The 18,446-nt window shown below is 39.4% G+C and overlaps 1 protein-coding gene across 1 annotated transcript; it reads left to right on the top strand.

Moving 5' to 3' along the window:
- The first annotated feature begins 9,059 nt into the window (after positions 1-9,059).
- LOC124258351 (galactocerebrosidase-like) lies at positions 9,060-18,443 on the top strand. The gene is made up of 18 exons (XM_046692440.1): positions 9,060-9,242; positions 9,926-9,994; positions 10,368-10,431; positions 10,591-10,679; positions 10,976-11,143; positions 11,835-11,873; positions 11,971-12,098; positions 12,395-12,512; positions 12,875-12,912; positions 13,127-13,251; positions 13,899-14,038; positions 14,467-14,556; positions 14,809-14,904; positions 15,275-15,416; positions 15,520-15,700; positions 16,458-16,627; positions 16,785-16,861; positions 17,203-18,443. Exons 1-18 carry the CDS (start codon positions 9,099-9,101, stop codon positions 17,392-17,394), a joined length of 2,070 nt encoding a protein of 689 aa, XP_046548396.1. The 5' UTR covers positions 9,060-9,098; the 3' UTR covers positions 17,395-18,443.
- The last annotated feature ends 3 nt before the right edge of the window (positions 18,444-18,446 follow it).

Here is an 18,446-nt window from a genome sequence, read left to right as displayed (position 1 = left end):
TCGTGGGGCTGGACATGGCAAAACCAATTTGCTTGAGGTTGACAGAGCATATGTAGAAAGATACATGATACAAACAGCTGCATTTATATCATTTTCTGGGTGAGGCAGACTACTTTGTGAACGTCCCTCGTAACATATATCACATGTCTGATTGTACCCCAACAACGTAGGTGAATGTTCTCAACTATTGTTCTTTGATAATTTTATATCACAGGTGGATTTTTGATGATAGGAGAAATTGGCACAGATCATCACTATATTACAGATGGGCACAGGGGGATGTAGATGAAAGGCACTTGAGTAACTCCCATTGAGGATTATATTCATTGCATCGTGCGGCTCTTTATCCAACTGTTCCAGTTGTATTCAAATAGATCATTGTCGCATATAAACAATTGAAGCACATTAGGCTGACGGCCACAGGCTGCAGGTGGCCCTAGCGGCAACCCGTGAAGATCCGGGTTAGAATTGATCTTCAGCAACCCATGCTTATCATAAGAGGCGACTCATGGGTTCGGGCGGGTAGGCTGACTTGGTTGACACGTGTCAATCCCAATTGCGTAGATCGATGCTCATGCTGTTGATCACTGGATTGTCTCGTCCAGACTCGATTATTTACAGACCGCCGCCATATAGCTGGAAAGTTGCTGAGTGCGGCGTGAAACCAAACTCACTCACTCACTCTGTAGCGGAATCTCACACCACACAAGAGAATTTCATACAGATACTAGTATATTAAGAAGTGTTTAAGCATACTGGATGAAATGAAATACAATCGAGATTCACACCATGTCTGATGTCCTAACTGTTTCAGAAAGAAATCGCATTAATATATTGAGACATACAAAAAGTATTGTGCAAATATGATATTTCGAGCGCGTCGAGTTGTAGATTGGAATCAAGTTCGCTTTCATAGATTTTCAAATCAACTAATGAAAAATAACAAAAGCCTCACCAAGCCAAAATATGTCTCTTCTTGATTTGAAACAGTCACGATGAAAATACTGTCAAAGAGTAGCCTAATGGTCAATGTGTTCGCTCGTTACGTCGAAAACCCTATCATTTTGACAATGTCTACAATGGAGAATACCGATAACTTTCTGTTAAGAGGTGAGTGAGTTCATCCGAGATATGATATATACCACATTACACTCAGTGACTGGTTTTACTGGAATACTGAATCATTACACGAGGCCGAGGGTGTACTTGTGTTATCGAATGATAGCAGGTGGATAGCATTGAGGTTGAAGCATTTTATCTTTAGCCCAGTCTGTGGTTGCTATTGAACGGTGATAAACAAAACATACTTGAATAATACATATGTTTATAAAACATGCTTCAATGTTATCTTAGTTTGTAAGAAAACGAACGGTAAATTAAATTACAGAATACCTTTTAATATTATTTTCATTATAAGTGATCAAATGCAACATATTCAATTCACTTCATTTTATTTCGGTTTTATAGGTCATTGGCCCATGTACAATAAGAAAATAGTTTACAATATAAAGAGTAGCAAAATTATAAAGAGAAAAACGCAGTTGACTTATTACAGAAGATGTAACAGATTTTCTAACAGCAGGAGCTTCTTTAATAAATTTCGAAACGTTAAAAAATGCATGTGTACAATTGCTGCTAATGAAATGAAGATATTTAGTCAGTATGCTATCCTGTCCACACTATAGAAAATACTTATCTCTAATAACATTATATTTTGTACATTCTAAGGTAAAGTGAATTTTATCTTCATTCGAGACGCAGACACCTTTTACTTATCTAAATTAATACCTCTAATATTACATCTCATTGGAAGTGCATGTAGTCTAATTAAACATTTATTTCTTCTAATTACTGTGTTATTAATGGAAGTAACAAAATAATTAAAATTTAACATTGATTTAACTTCTTTAAAACATCCTAGATGGAGAGATTCACTTATTTTAATAAGGATACGTAGTTTATCACAATCAAGAAGTCTATTCTTAAAAAGGGAAGCAAACTGGAAAACATTGTCAAGTCACTCTGCCAGCCGAATCTCTTCATAAGTAAATACGACTGTTTAGGATAATGATCCTCGGACATCGTTAACAACTTGCACCAATAGCTAAAGCACCTTACGTAATAATTCACATAAATATTTGATCTACCACAATATCATTACTAGGGACATGCTTTCCAACACCAAGGACATATTTACAAACATTAGTGTGAAATAATTCAATCGATTTCCTTTCCTCAAATCCCCAAATTTCAGAGCCAAATAATAACACTGGTTTAACCTTACTATCAAATAATTTGAACATAAAGCGAACAGTCATATAATATGTTTGTTAAAACAATACCTTCAGAAAAATATGCCTTACAGGCTTTACCAACTAGTGTATGTGTGCACTTTGTCCAGGACAACCGAGTAGAAATAGAATACCAAGGTAACTATAGTATGTTGATGTTTTAACTGGAATGCTATTGTAAAACCATTTTTCATAAGAGCGAAGAAAACCACCATTGCGAAATACCAAACCCCCTGTCTTATCCATCTTAATCTCCAGACCTCAAGAGCTACAATACTTATGTAAAATACCTATCTTTCTCTGTAAACCTATCACAGTATCATCAAATAAATTGAGATCTTCGGCATACAACAACAGAAGTAAATCAACATAATCTGACCCAACAAAGATACCCTTTCGATCTGAATTCTGCAGCATACCCTGTAATTCTGTTGTAAAACATTGCAAAACGAAACGGACTTAAAATGCAATCCTGACGTACGTCACTCAATGATTAAAAATATCCACCAATTGCCGAATGCGAATGTCGAACTGAAACCAAGATTTTAGAATTCATATCCCTTAAAACTGAAATATATTTTCCTCTTATCCCTTGCCTGAAAGGTGACTACCTAAGTAATGTCCTATCAACAAAATCGAAAGCCTTTCGAAACAAACAATGAAAACGACCACCACCTTTAGAAATATACTTCTGAATGAGACATTACAATGTAAATACTTTTTTCTGTGGTAGAATAATCCTGCTTGTGCCTCCGGAATCTTTTCATAAACCTCTGCAAATCGCTGAAGACGATTATTTATTACTATACAAAACACTTTACCAAGACCATCCATTAACGAGACACCCCGATTTTTATCCACATTATTTACACTGCCTCTCTTAAGCAAAGGAACAATATACCCTTGACCACTCCTGTGGATAAACGCCAGATGAATCAGCACCATTAAAGATCAATAACAAATAAGGTCATAGCAGACGAACACAACAAATATCACCACAGCCGTGATACTGTCTGGACCTGCAGCCTTCCCACACTTCAAACATTTCCCAGCCGCTTCAATCTCTGCAAGGGCAATATCATCATTCAAAATACAAACCAGTATCATTATCATAATCGACATCAATAACTTAATCATCATCATGACATCCATCATTATTATCAAACAACACTTCAGCATCATTGAGCATCTCATCGTCCACAGTGATAGTAGCGATATTGCTCACATCATTTAAGTATTCTGTCCACTGTGCACAAATTATAGTGGTGGAGGAGAGGCTGCGAGAATACGTCAACGATTTGACTCTAGTCCAAACGTTTTGCTGTCTCTGTTCGTCACACAAGTTGGTTGATATGATTTTCATCAGATTCTGCTTTTCTACACGTGCTTCGCTAGGCATTTCTGGCTTTACAGTTCTCACCAAATTTGGCTTTAACTCCAGAAAGCCTGAATTCATTCAAGTGTAACATTTTATACAACATATTTATACTATTTGGAACTACACTTTATCGGTATGAACAGATCCCATCCGGGAATCGAACCCAGAGTGAAACGCCTAATCGGCAGCCCACAAAGTCAACGATCTAACCCACTCAGCCAAAGCGGCATCCACAAAAAAAGGAAGTCTGACAACTGGTTGACTAAATGTAGATCACATACTTTCGGTACCCTTCAGATAAAGTGACTTAGTGTAAATTGTCACGGCTCCGATTCTACGAATACACAATGACTATTTGAAAAGTACAGAGAGTATGTGATCTAAACATAATCCCATATATAACATAATGTTATATGGTAAAATATGTGTACAATGTAACCAGATTGAAACGCCAAGAAACCAAGAATCGGCCCGCACAGAACTAAATTGTGCAAACGGTAAATGTCCACGATGTCAATCAGCTATGTTTGAAAAACTCTTTCTGCGTCATTTAACCCTATAATAGTTCAAAAGCAAAACACTGCTACCTTGAGTGAATGAATTGCGTTTCATGTCGCAGTAAAAAACCATTATTTGTGGTGGCTACCCGGTTACATAATTGCATAACAAAATACGGATGTCGACCTATTAGATCTGGAAAACATTGACACGTCATCACTAGGGCGGTCATTTTCAGTATTTGCCTCCGAGACAAGACTCGAAAGAGTGTTCCACATCCAGAAAGAACGTGTCCTTATCACAAGGGGATTTGGTACAGAACACTAACTGAATCCTCATCATTGGTTGCATTTAGATGGGATTCTGGTTGTGTATGTGGCGCCAAAGACTTCTCGTCTTGCGAACTTGTTTGTGTGTCTGTCTGTCTGTCTGTCTGTCTGTCTGTCTGCGTGCAAGTTACTGGTTGGACTGAATAAACACATCCGTGTTTAGTGAAGCTGTTTGCGTGTGTGCCATTGTGTAAGTTACTGGTTGTGATGAATCTACACCTGCATGTTTAGCGAACTTGTTAGCGTGTGTGTCATTGTGTAAGTTACTGGTTGTGATGAATCTACACCTGCATGTTTAGCGAACTTGTTTGCGTGTGTGTCATTGTGTAAGTTACTGGTTGTGATGAATCTACACCTGCATGTTTAGCGAACTTGTTTGCGTGTGTGTCATTGTGAAAGTTACTGGTTGTGATGAATCTACACCTGCATGTTTAGGGGACTTGTTTGCGTGAGTGTCATTGTGTAAGTTACTGGTTGTGGTGAATCTCTGCATGTTTAGCAGACTTGTTTGCGTGTGTGTCATTGTTTAAGTTACTGGTTGTGATGAATCTACACCTGCATGCTTAGCCGACTTGTTTGCGTGTGTGTCATTGTGTAAGTTACTGGTTGTGATGAATCTACACCTGCTTGTTTAGCGAACTTGTTTGCGTGTGTGTCATTGTGTAAGTTACTGGTTGTGATGAATGTACACCTGCATGTTTAGCAGACTTGTTTGCGTGTGTGCCATTGTGTAAGTTACTGGTTGTGATGAATCTACACCTGCATGTTTAGCGGACTTGTTAGCGTGTGTGCCATTGTGTAAGTTACTGGTTGTGATGAATCTACACTTGCATGTTTAGCAAACTTGTTTGCGTGTGTGCCATTGTGTAAATTACTGATTGTGATGAATCTACACCTGCATGTTTAGCGAACTTGTTAGCGTGTGTGCCATTGTGTAAGTAACTGGTTGTGATGAATCTACACCTGCATGTTTAGCGAACTTGTTAGCGTGTGTGCCATTGTGTAAGTTACTGGTTTTGATGAATCTACACCTGCATTTTTGGGAACTTGTTCGCGTGTGTATCATTGTGTAAGTTACTGGTTGTGATGAATCTACACCTGCATTTTTAGCGGACTTGTTTGCGTGTGTGTCATTGTGTAAGTTACTGGTTGTGGTGAATCTCTGCATGTTTAGCCGACTTGTTTGCGTGTGTGTCATTGTTTAAGTTACTGGTTGTGATGAATCTACACCTGCATGTTTAGCCGACTTGTTTGCGTGTGTGTCATTGTGTAAGTTACTGGTTGTGATGAATCTACACCTGCTTGTTTAGCGAACTTGTTTGCGTGAGTGTCATTGTGTAAGTTACTGGTTGTGATGAATGTACACCTGCATGTTTAGCAGACTTGTTTGCGTGTGTGCCATTGTGTAAGTTACTGGTTGTGATGAATCTACACCTGCATGTTTAGCGGACTTGTTAGCGTGTGTGCCATTGTGTAAGTTACTGGTTGTGATGAATCTACACTTGCATGTTTAGCAAACTTGTTTGCGTGTGTGCCATTGTGTAAATTACTGATTGTGATGAATCTACACCTGCATGTTTAGCGAACTTGTTAGCGTGTGTGCCATTGTGTAAGTTACTGGTTGTGATGAATCTACACCTGCATGTTTAGCGAACTTGTTTGCGTGTGTGTCATTGTGTAAGTAACTGGTTGTGATGAATCTACACCTGCATGTTTAGCGAACTTGTTAGCGTGTGTGCCATTGTGTAAGTTACTGGTTTTGATGAATCTACACCTGCATTTTTGGGAACTTGTTAGCGTGTGTATCATTGTGTAAGTTACTGGTTGTGATGAATCTACACCTGCATGTTTAGCGGACTTGTTTGCGTGTGTGTCATTGTGTAAGTTACTGGTTGTGATGAATCTACACCTGCATGTTTAGCGAACTTGTTTGCGTGTGTGTCGTTGTGTAAGTTACTGGTTGTGATGAATGTACACCTGCATGTTAAGCGAACTTGTTTGCGTGTGTGTCATTGTTTAAGTTACTGGTTGTGATGAATCTACACCTGCATGTTTAGCCGACTTGTTTGCGCGTGTGTCATTGTGTAAGTTACTGGTTGTGATGATTCTACACCTGCATGTTCAGCGAACTTGTTTGCGTGTGTGTCATTGTGTAAGTTACTGGTTGTGATGAATCTACACCTGCATGTTTAGCGAACTTGTTTGCGTGTGTGTCATTGTGAAAGTTACTGGTTGGGATGAATCTACACTTGCATGTTCAGCGGCCTGGTTAAGGTAAGGTTGATAGGTCTGTTGAATTCTTCAAAGTTTCAGTCTGTACTGAAATTTGATTTGATGGAATGTATGTGAGGATGCTCTGTTTTGTTGAAACCTGTGTTGTACGTGGGATTCCTGTCTCCACGACGAACTGCTTGGTGAAAAAGTAACACCGCTGCAATTTGACATCAGACGTGAACCATTTATAAGCTTTTGGCTGGGAAACATCGTCAATGAAAAACTTTAACTGGTGTTGGGGTTGACGACTACATGAGTTTGCCACATGTGCCAAGAGAAGTGAATGTTTACAAAATGTTGCATCAGCAATGAGCATATCTTAATCCATACTCCATTGATACATGTCGCACAACAGGAGATCCCATGATAGATAAACATACGTCCTTGACACGACCTACTGATAACACTCATGATCTTCGTCATTGTACACACCGGCTTTCCGTGCAGTAAACTATATGTGGGATGATGTACAGACTACTTGCTTTTCAGGAATGAATATATCTATAAACTGTTATTCTGAATAATCTCATAATTCAATCGGATTACTGAGAAAAACAGAAGTTTAATGTATTTGTTTACCCAAGGCCTAGTAATTTCAAACTGTTTCTTATTTTGTCACATTCCCATTTTGATAGGCATACTTTACTATTACCGTTTGCATTTTCTACACATATTGGCGAAATTTTCCAATGGAATGAACTTCGAGCATCCGCTTTCATGAGATATTCAATATTTACGGAAAGAGTGAGTGAGGTGGACACCAGAAATGTGCTTCACTCGTGGAACCCATGTTAGGAATAGAACCCGGGCCCTTGGATGACGAGTGAACGCTTTAACCACTATACTACCCTACAGTAGGAATGTTCATATCATACAAATTGCGCACCATTCAAGAGTGGTTTAGCTGGGTTGAAACAGTAAGAATATTATAGCTTTTATCCTAATCTGTCAGTTTCATGTGGCTTTACAGACCAAATTGATCCAGGTTTCTAACGTTTATCACTTTGGTGAATCTCATGCACCCGGATTCAATTGAGTTAGTGAGTGAGTTAAGATTTAGAGTGACATCGGCAATATTGCAGCCATATCGTGACTATGATAATATAGACTTTTATAATAAATACAGTTATTTCGTAAAATCTGTCAACAAAGGACAGTAAAACAAATAGGTTATCACAGATAGAAATATAAAACTAGCATGTAAGCATTAAAAAGTTTATTACAATACAGGACAATACAATATAAAAACAGGGCTATAGTTCACCAAAAACTGAAGGTAAGATCACCATACTAGAAAGGGACCATGGGAACACACAGTACCTTTGCAACCTGCATGGACCCTAACTGGATTTACATAATTCCTATAGATGTTGGTGATTTTTGCACAATTTAACCATACGCTAAAAGAACACATATACTACGATTAAAATCACGGACAATGAAAAATACTGTGAATCGAATAGGAATGACATACCCTCTCCGGGGGACAATAATTTAACGATACTTCAACCCCCTTTGAAGGTATAGCCACTAACAATCAAAGTTATTTATTCATTTTCACAAATCAAAATTCATATGCTAATAACAATACATATCACAATTTATCAATGAATTCAAATTCTTATGATTAAATGAACACTTACATTATTCAAAAGATCCTTCAACGTTTTTATATTGAAATACTTGTACCTTGTAATGGAATAATCAATACAGTCAAGCAGGACATGCTTGACCGTGATTCGTTCATCACAAGGAATGCAAAATGGAGGATCCTCCCCTTTTACCTCCTCACCATCGTCTTAAAATGACCTCTTCAAATCTGGACTGACAGCCCAAGTAGGTGTAACAAATATAGGGTTTTATTTCATGCAATTTATTTATACCTACTAGGGTGTCCCACTTCTTTTGCATTAGATCCTGGAAATAAGATTTAATTACAGATTAATAATCACTGTAGGGTATTAGAAGTGGTGTCACAGATTTGTTGAGAGCTGCCTTAGCAGCCCGGATTCAAACCTTCAATCGAATAGCAGCAGTTTAAACGACTAGGTCACCCATGTCACCATGTACCATAGGTGGGCAGAGAGTCTCTCAGATTTATTATGGTTGTCCTTTCCGTATATCAAAATATTATAAAAAATGTCAACAGTACTCATTATCCGACGAAAGGTGTTCCATTGGGCGAAAAAGGCAAAACAACGGTGAACATATTTGAATGAAATGGTTTTAATCAGTTCATGTACTTAATCTGGCAAACGTCCGGCCTTGGCCCTGTTTGATAACATCGAGCAGACGACACAGCAGACGACGAAGCAGGCTGCAATAACCATGAACACTGGTGGTGTTTTCGTCGCGTGTGTGTGTTTTTGTGGGTTATTTGCGACAGCACATACAGCAACAATCTATCCCATTGATGACAGTGACGGGTTTGGACGGAAATTTGATGGAATCGGCGGCATTAGCGGTGGAGGGGTAAGATGTTCAAGACGCGGGTGTGTGGTGTGGGTGACATTAGCTACCATCAGGTGGGTGGGGCTGGAAGGCACATTGAGCAAGCGGGTGTCTAACATTCTTGATTTCCGTGAATCGTATTCTAGTTTCCGTGTGTAACTATTTTAATTTACTGTATGTGACTTCATCTACGAAGTGTTGTATCGTGTCGTTGAATATTTTACGTAGATACAGCCTAACCACTTCTTCCGTTGCATGGATCAAATACCACTTCCTACACCATATGTAAATTACCGCCATCACATTCTGATTATACCACTGCAAACAACCAAACTAAGTGATGATGTTTTATGCTTTCATTTAATTGTATACGAGCCAAAACGTAAAGTCTGCCAAAGTTAGACATCGCACTATGCTACTTACAATTTAGGAATAATACCTAAGTAACTGAATCTTTGATAGCTCTAAAGCTCCATTTCACTGTTTACAAGAACACCTGTGCTATATGTACATGAATTTATACCTTGAAATGATTCTTTCAAGAATACTCCGATAACACAAGTCAGATGTGTTGCCTCATGTATAGAGCCTTATCAGTCGTTGAAAATATCGAATGATGCCAAAGGTAGGATATGAAATTTGCTCGAATGGTATTGTAACTCACCCAAGTGACATCATAGACGCTTTGATTCACGCCTTCGCAGGCCACATCCAAGCTGCTGGTGAACTACCCACAACCTTACAGGGATCAAGTCTTGGACTTTCTTTTCAAGGTGATAAAATGTTTCAGCAGTTTTGCAGTTATTATGATTAATGTTATCCGCTCATTATTTGAAATACATACAAAATTTATATTTCCGATTCTTTCCATTCTGATATATCAACAATATTGTAGTAATAATTACTAAGACATGAATTTTCTGTTTGATATTCTTTTGTTCTTGACCAAAATTTCAGGATATCTATCTATTTATAAGAAAGAAAACTAGGGAGGTTTTGTATAGTTTATGAGACAGGACCATGCGTCGTTCAAAGGTGTTGCCACTCAAAGGGTAATCATGATAAGCAATATTAGCAATGGCCAGTTTGTTGTTTGATAAGTTACTCAGTTAGAAATTGGTTAGTTAAGTGAAGCCATCTTTACAGCCAAACTTTGGAGCATCGCTGCAGATACTGAAAGTTGAGATCGGAGGCGATGCTTGCAGTACGGGTAGGTACCTTCACATTAGTGATCCGTCTAAATGTAAAGTATCACTTCAGTACATATCGTGCCAATCACGTGGCTATATTGTTGTACACCATGAAGCGTGGCCTTCTGTACGAATCTGTTCATTTGCAACTAACAATGTCAATAACAATACATCAACAGATGGATCCGAGGCGTCCCACATGCACAACAGCTGGGAGGAGAACTACCAAAGAGGATATGAGTGGTGGCTCATGTTGGAGGCTAAGAAGGTCCTCTTCTTCTCGTACAAATAGTAACTGAAAATATTAAGCTCAAAACCCTTCATACCAGCTGTTCATTTGACCGAAACCGATATCGCCATTGACTTCTCTGTCGTTCATTGTCCTTCAGAAATACATACATTCCAGTAAAACAATAATGGAAAGGTACGAACAATTAGCCAGATGTCGCCGTGTGTCATGACCACAAGTCTGGCGTTCATGTCTCTTACTATAATCTCCAATAAGTATAGAAGGTAGTCAGGCCTGTGTGCAAAGATGATATCCAATTACGTTGTTGTTTTCAGAGAAATCCCGACATAAAGTTGTACGGTCTGCCTTGGGCGTATCCTGGATGGGTAGGGGGACCTACCCGAGACAACCCCTGGACCGACCCAGAGAGACCTGTTAACTATGTGCTCAACTGGATTATGGGTGCCAAAACAGTCTATAATCTCACCATAGACTATGTTGGGGTTCGTTATTTATTATGTTAAGGATAATCACAATCCTTTTGAATTTTTTAATTGTAAGTTTGCTTGTTTTGATTTCTCTTTTATGTATCAGTTTAACGGAAATCAGTTTCAATATTCATCATATGACATTTGTATTTGATTGACAAATCCCTTAATAGAAGCAATAGGCAGTGATAAATCTTTTGATGAAAGCAATGCACAGTGACAAATTCTTAAATGGAAGCAATAACCAATGACAAATCCCTTAAATGGAAGCAATACGCAGTGACAAATCCTTAAATGGAAGCAATGCGCAGTGACAAATCCTTAAATGGAAGCAATACGCAGTGCCAAATCCTTTAATGGAAGCAATACGCAGTGCCAAATCCTTAAATGGAAGCAATACGCAGTGCCAAATCCCTTAAATGGAAGCAATACGCAGTGCCAAATCCTTTAATGGAAGCAATACGCAGTGACAAATCCTTTAATGGAAGAAATACGCAGTGCCAAATCCTTAAATGGAAGCAATACGCAGTGCCAAATCCTTTAATGGAAGCAATACGCAGTGCCAAATCCTTTAATGGAAGCTATACGCAGTGCCAAATCCTTTAATGGAAGCAATACGCAGTGCCAAATCCTTTAATGGAAGCAATACGCAGTGCCAAATATATGTTTGCGAGTGAAGATATATTTCATCCTTTCTCTGTTATAGATATGGAATGAACGGATGTACAGTATCCCCTACATCAAGGTGAGCACGTGACTGATTTAAAAAAACTTGACCAAACTGAGTATTTGTTCTTATTGGATCAAACTATAAAGATATGTTCTCATTTCTGTATATCCAGCTACTACGGAGGATCCTTGACAACACCGGCTTCAGCAACGTGAAGATCGTCGGTGCTGACAAGAAGTGGGAGATTGCTGATGATATCCTTCAGGATGAGGAACTCGGGGCTGCCGTCGAAAATATCGGGTACTGGTAAACTTGTGACAATCATATCATGCACAATATGACCAAAGACAGTTCTCATCGCAGTTTCATAACTTCTGTGTTATGTTCTGTTATATTTTTCTCTGATCACATGCAGACATATTATCCCGTGATATGGTGCTTTATCAACACTGACAACCTTGACACAGATGTCTTTGGTTGGCATCAGTGTTATTAAGAACTTTAAATGGATAATAAGTCCTGTGTTTTTCCGTACAAACAACGTGGCCCCATGTTTTCTGTTATAATATTCCAATAGTTCTTCTGATTCCCGCCAGGTGTCACTACCCTGGCACGTTCTCTGATTCATCCGCCATGAAGACCGGCAAGAAACTGTGGGCCTCAGAAGACTACGGCACCTTCAACGACAACGTCGGGGGTGGATGCTGGGGAAGGGTAGGTACTGAGATGTGGAAGGGTCGTGTTGAAATTTCTTCTTTTAGTGGCATGTTTAGAAGTTGGAGAATCAGATAAGGACAAAACTTTATGGATGAACAACTTCTTTATTCTTTATTATCTCGTGTTAAAATTGCAAATGTGCTGCCTTGGTACTACACACCATTCCCCGATTGGCTGTCTCTCTCTCTCTCTTCTCCTATCTCTCTCTCTCTCTGCGATTGTTTCCGAAAAGTAATTTGAAAACAACTGAATTTAGAAGACCAATGTCATTATATTCTGCTGCTAAATCACAATCATTACCAAACCTTACTTTCCACCTCACATTTAAATCAAAGTATAACGGATACTGAATTTTCCAGATTCTCAACATGAACTATGTCAATGGAAACATGACAGCGTAAGTTATTCATAATTGACAGAGATTTAAAATCCGTTATAACACATACTAATGCTTCTTACTGTAAACGTTTCTAAATATGCCGTAATGGACGTGTAATTCAGTATAAAAAGCTGTAATAATGGTGAACGAGGAAATGTTTACATAAAAAACCCATTTCCTCAAAGGACACTTCAAGCGCATGTCGACGTTTCACAATCAATGCATGTTTCAGAACAATATCGTGGACCGCTATTGCCAGCTTCTACAACCCCCTGCCTTGGTTCAGAGCAGGATTAATGACGGCAATAGAACCTTGGTCCGGGAACTACGTCGTCCAGAGCCCAATCTGGATAGCTGGTATGTGTTATAGTAAAAAGAAATATTTACAGTGAGTGAGTTTAGTTTTACGCCGCACTCAGCAATATGCCAGCTATATGGCGGCGGTTTGTAAATAATCGACTCTGGACCAGACAATCCAGTGATCAACAGGAAGAGCATCGATCTACGCAATTGGGAACCGATGACATGTGTCAACCGAGCCAGCGAGCCTGACCACCAGATCCCGTTAGTCGACTGTTATGACAAGCATGGGTTACTGAAGGTTCATTCTAACCCGGACCTTCACGAGTTATTTTCAGTGACCTCGGTTGTTTTATCATGTCACTAAATGTACTCCTACTATTTGGTTGTACCGTCACATGTGTCATTAGTTAGTACCCACTGGACCTAATAACGGACTACACTGCCATGTAAGGTATTAACATTCCAAGCCATTCAATAAAACAGGACAAAAATGTCACTGAGTGCCCCAATGAGCATATGTCATAGACACGTTTAAAGAATGTTAATTTCAAAATATGTTTTCCTATGGACTATTAGATTATTCCGTGATGCGAAAGGTCCGGGTTCGATCCCTTAATGGGTACAAATGTGAGGCTGATTAATGGTGTCCCTCAGCCAGCAACAACTCAACTCTTTCACTCATTATTTGCCTTTCTATCCAGCCCACACGACGCAGTTCACGGAGATAGGATGGAGCTATCTCCGTCACGGCGCCGGAGTTGGAAATTTCACCGGAGGAGGGAGTTACGTTGCTCTAGTCAGCCCTAATGGCAAGAACCTCACTATTATCATCGAAACCCTGGTAAGAGACTCTGTTATATTACAATATTAACTATATTTGAGCACTGTATGTATCTTGATGTTTCTTGTATTAATTTGTTTCAAACGATCTTTTGTCAACAACATTACCGTCATGTCACCATTCTAGTGCAACAATATTGTATTTAAAAAAGTTTCACTTTGATGTAATATGTTTGTGTCAGTCAATAAAATCAAAGCTTTGGTGATCACAAACGAAGCCTGTAATAGTCGACAAAGTCGAAAAATGGCTGCCATTGTTAGGTGAAGTTGTGTCCCTTCAAAATCTATTCATTATCTGTTTTGATACAATCTTACCTTGCCAGTTGGGTTCACGTATTCGATCGCTGTCAAATACTGGTCTGTCTGACCAGATTACCGACCACAATGACAAAGCCATAACTCACCGTTTGTTCTTCTATGTCCTCCTAGAGCCACGACCATTCCATCTGTGTCCGGCCTCCACTGGAGCCGTACAACGTCACGAAGCAGAGAGTGACCTTCCAACTGAAGGGCAGCTTTGTAAGTGGTTGTTACATTCGCGATTCAAAGAAACGGATTTATCGATTAAATTGATTGAAATATGGACGAACATTAATTCAAAGAACACAAGCACAGGATAGATATATTGTATAAAGTAATTATCAAAATGTAAAAATATTCCAATGCTAAATATTTGTGTTTTACATTACCTCGACGATTCCACAGTGAATTACTGCTCATCCGACAGTCAGCAACAAGGTGATAGTAAATTGTACGATGTATTTCTTACAGTTTTCCATAACATCTCTGAGGGTGTGGTACAGTAGATTGTTCAATGGCGCGATCAATGATACAGGCACGATGTTCGAGAGTCAGCAGTCACTAGAGGTGCGAACTATATTTGTGTGACTATAAACTCAATTTCGATCTGAGCTATCATGGATGTCTTTGAAGCAGTTAGCACTTCCTAAGATTCAGAACACTGCTTTGATTGATGGCAGAATGCAAAGTTTGTTCTTCAGTCCGAAGCCTTTTGAGCCAGTAATTAGACAAAATGACCTGTCTTCTCACTCACGTGAGACCATTTTTCACTTCAAAGTGGACGTATTACTAATGGATTTTATTATTTCATACTAAACGTAAGAAAGTAAGAATAGAGTTGTGAATATATATGCTTTATATGTTATTGTAATGTAATGTGAGAAGAATTTCTTGTCAACGCAATGTCTTTCTCAGTGGTTTCACTTGTGTTGTTTAGGTAGTGAATGGGATGGTGCAGCTGGACGTGGCAGTGGATGAGGTTTATACGTTGACGACCGTCAAGGGTGGAAAGAAAGGGTCGTACCCTCGCCCTCCTGCATCCCAACCCTTCCCAAACACCTACAATGAGGACTTTGAAGGTAACACTGCAGGGACCTGTCATATATGAGTACACGTATTTGTGGAGGGTTGATGTGTGCAGCAACAGGAGTTAGTCATTTACTCCAATATAATGTTTTACAGGTTACTCTGAGCACACGGAGCCCTACAACCTGGCCCAGCAGACCGGGTCATATGAGATCATTGACGTGGGTCCCCCACACAACAAGGTGGTCAGGCAGATGGTTCTGACACAGCCGGTACACTGGTGTGAGGCAGAGGGCAATACCAACAGGTCTATCAGCATCATTGGTAACTACAATTGGTAAGGTTTTAATCTTCTTAGTGACAGGCTTTTGACGATGGTAATACTGATTGATGTACTCTCTGTATGGGCGTGTACTCGGCAATTGCCTTGGAGTACATCACTAACCTGCGTGTACCTCAAAGCGTCTTTCCCAAGGGATAGGAAGACAACGAAGTGTTTATTCAATTTGAAAGGAGGGAGAGAGGCGTTAGACTGTGTGATCATCACATATTTTAATGTCATTGACAAACGCAATGTAAGGCGGGATAAATTAAATTTGCCATTAAAACTTGAGATTACGTGATGCACATAGTTTCAATATAAACAGACTCTCGTGTATGAACAATGGCTTCGTCTTGTACAATAGGTTCAATATAAACACTCTCGTGTATGCTCAATGGCTTCGTCTTGTACAATAGGTTCAATATAAACAGACTCTCGTGTATGAACATTGGCTTCGTCTTGTACAATAGGTTCAATATAAACAGACTCTCGTGTATGCACAATGGCTACGTCTTGTACAATAGGTTCTCATGCAATGTGTTCGATATATTTCAACGTCTTGCAGAAGCAAAAAGGTAACAAAATACCAATAATTCATGGGTCCGAAATGTGTCCGAATGACTGTACCTGTGATATCCTGGAGACATAGAGTTTAACTATGGTATAGTTAAAGACACGTATACTACAACCGAGATTATGGATGAGGATGAAAATTAGAAAGTACCACATAATAATATAGAGGCAAGTACCAATTGTTCTTCTGATCTTCCAGGACAGATGTAACTGTCCAGATAGACGCAAGAGTCGGGGCCGTGAACGGCTCCAGCGGCTACTTTGTGGCTGCCAGGGTCGACAGAGGCGGCGGAAGCTCAGACCAGGCAGAGGGCATCTTCCTGTACATCTTACCTAACACAAGTACTTACCTACTGTCCGCGGACTTTGGTGAGTTTGTACATTCTATGTCCTGGAGGCATCTCTATCAACCAACATTATGGTTTCCCACTCAGCACTGAGAGGGATGGCCTCGTGGTAAACGTATTCTCTCGTCGTGTGGGGTAACAATATATAATATGATATGATATGATCTCCATTACTTCAGAACACAACCACATCATAATGGCAGGTGTGCTGCCGTCTAGCAGCAGCGACTGGAACACCGTAATGCTGACTGTACAGGTAAGGGTTGTACGAAACTTTACCCAGGAACTCTGCCCACTAGGAACTCTTCCCCCCAAAAATGTTTCCTGGATACGGCTTTATCAAATGTTTCCCGTGGGCAAAGTTCCTTGTGGGCAAACTCCCTGTGGGCAAAGTTCCCGGATTCCCGGAATCCGACAGTTCCTAAACTTCTTATAATAAAATCAAATCATGTCCTTTTGTCTGTAGACAACTGCGTGTGGTATCAGAAATGTTCCACAGTAATAGATTTGCATGTTTTGCACTGTATAATATTCATTACTGAAATGCCAGCTGAAACTGTAGACGAGTCGAGACTGAGCATTGGTTTTATATTCCAGGCAGGATACGCAACTGCGAAATACAACAATCAGACACTGTTGAAAGAATCTATTCCACCCAGTATGGGATTTGTGGCCATTGGCACCGACTCCTGGGGAATTGTGGACTACGACAACCTGATGATTAAGGCAGAACCAGTCCCACATCAACGCCAGAAGGATAATACACTGTATTTCAAGCCTCCAAAATAATATATTGATTTTCATTATTATTCATTTAATATTGTTCGTATTTAATATAAGTAGAACACGTTTTGCATCTTCTGCTTTTATACACGCGAAGGTACAAGAAATTGGTTACCCTTTTATTGAACATAGATTTCCGATTCTTTCATGAGGAATACATGCCAACTACAGTTCTGTATAAAACTGAGCATCTCGACCACGATTTTGTTGAGTTGATTCACAACGTCGTCAATCTGAGTAAGGTCAAGCTATCCTATAAGCATGATATAGCACATTTGCAGTGAAATAAAGAGATACTGTGTTATCTATGTTTATGTATGTGAAGGGTTCAGAATCCCTTGAGTCACGGCAGTAATCATTATTTCACGCTCGTTCATCACACGTATATGGCACTCGTACCTTCATAACATTGTCGATAAGTGACGGTATTCAGGTGATTCAAGTCACACGTTGTGTTGTGTAACATCTGTCTCTATGGTTACTGTTTACAACCAGGACGGTTTAAGTTTATGCTGACTCAGATCGTCCATATCTGCTCGAGAACTGTTACACGAACACTGATAACACTGATAACAAGTTCAAATACCATTGTGCTGACAGGCAGCTAGACGGACTGAACGACAGACAGACACACACGTGTGCATACAGACAGACAGACACACACACACACACTGGGAGTAATGTGTAATGTGATGGTTATAGTGTCAGTAAACATGTTTATGATTTCTAAAATATGATCAGTTATTATTTGGAAGTCCCATCGAGAGTTATCATTTCAAATACACAATTTCTGACACATAAACGCTTTTACTTCGAGATAACCGGAAGTTCAAAGCAGTAAAACTCGACATAAAAGTGTTTCACAACTGAAATATATTTCGTGCCTTTTGACTGAACAAACACACACAGCAGTTCACCGATATAGCGACTGATAGCATCGTAAACATTCAGTCTTCCTCACGAAACGTAGGTCACTAACGTGGACAGCCACCATTATCTACCATAGCATGCTTTATCTTTATCTATTGTCCGCAGAATAAAATATTTGAAATGTTTGA

The sequence above is a fragment of the Haliotis rubra genome, unplaced genomic scaffold (genome assembly GCF_003918875.1).
Source record: "Haliotis rubra isolate DU_JTF1 unplaced genomic scaffold, ASM391887v1 Scf69, whole genome shotgun sequence".
NCBI classification, from domain to species: domain Eukaryota; kingdom Metazoa; phylum Mollusca; class Gastropoda; order Lepetellida; family Haliotidae; genus Haliotis; species Haliotis rubra.
Note: the sequence above shows the minus strand (reverse complement) of the source record. Positions and strands in the feature narration are given on the sequence as shown.

Excerpts from the sequence above, each read along its gene's own strand:
- LOC124258351 (XM_046692440.1), top strand. The coding sequence starts at position 9,099 with ATGAACACTGGTGGTGTTTTCGTCGCGTGTGTGTGTTTTTGTGGGTTA. Across the intron at positions 12,913-13,126 it reads GTCAATGGAAACATGACAGC|AACAATATCGTGGACCGCTA; the intron begins GTAAGTTATTCA and ends TGCATGTTTCAG. Across the intron at positions 13,252-13,898 it reads GAGCCCAATCTGGATAGCTG|CCCACACGACGCAGTTCACG; the intron begins GTATGTGTTATA and ends CTTTCTATCCAG.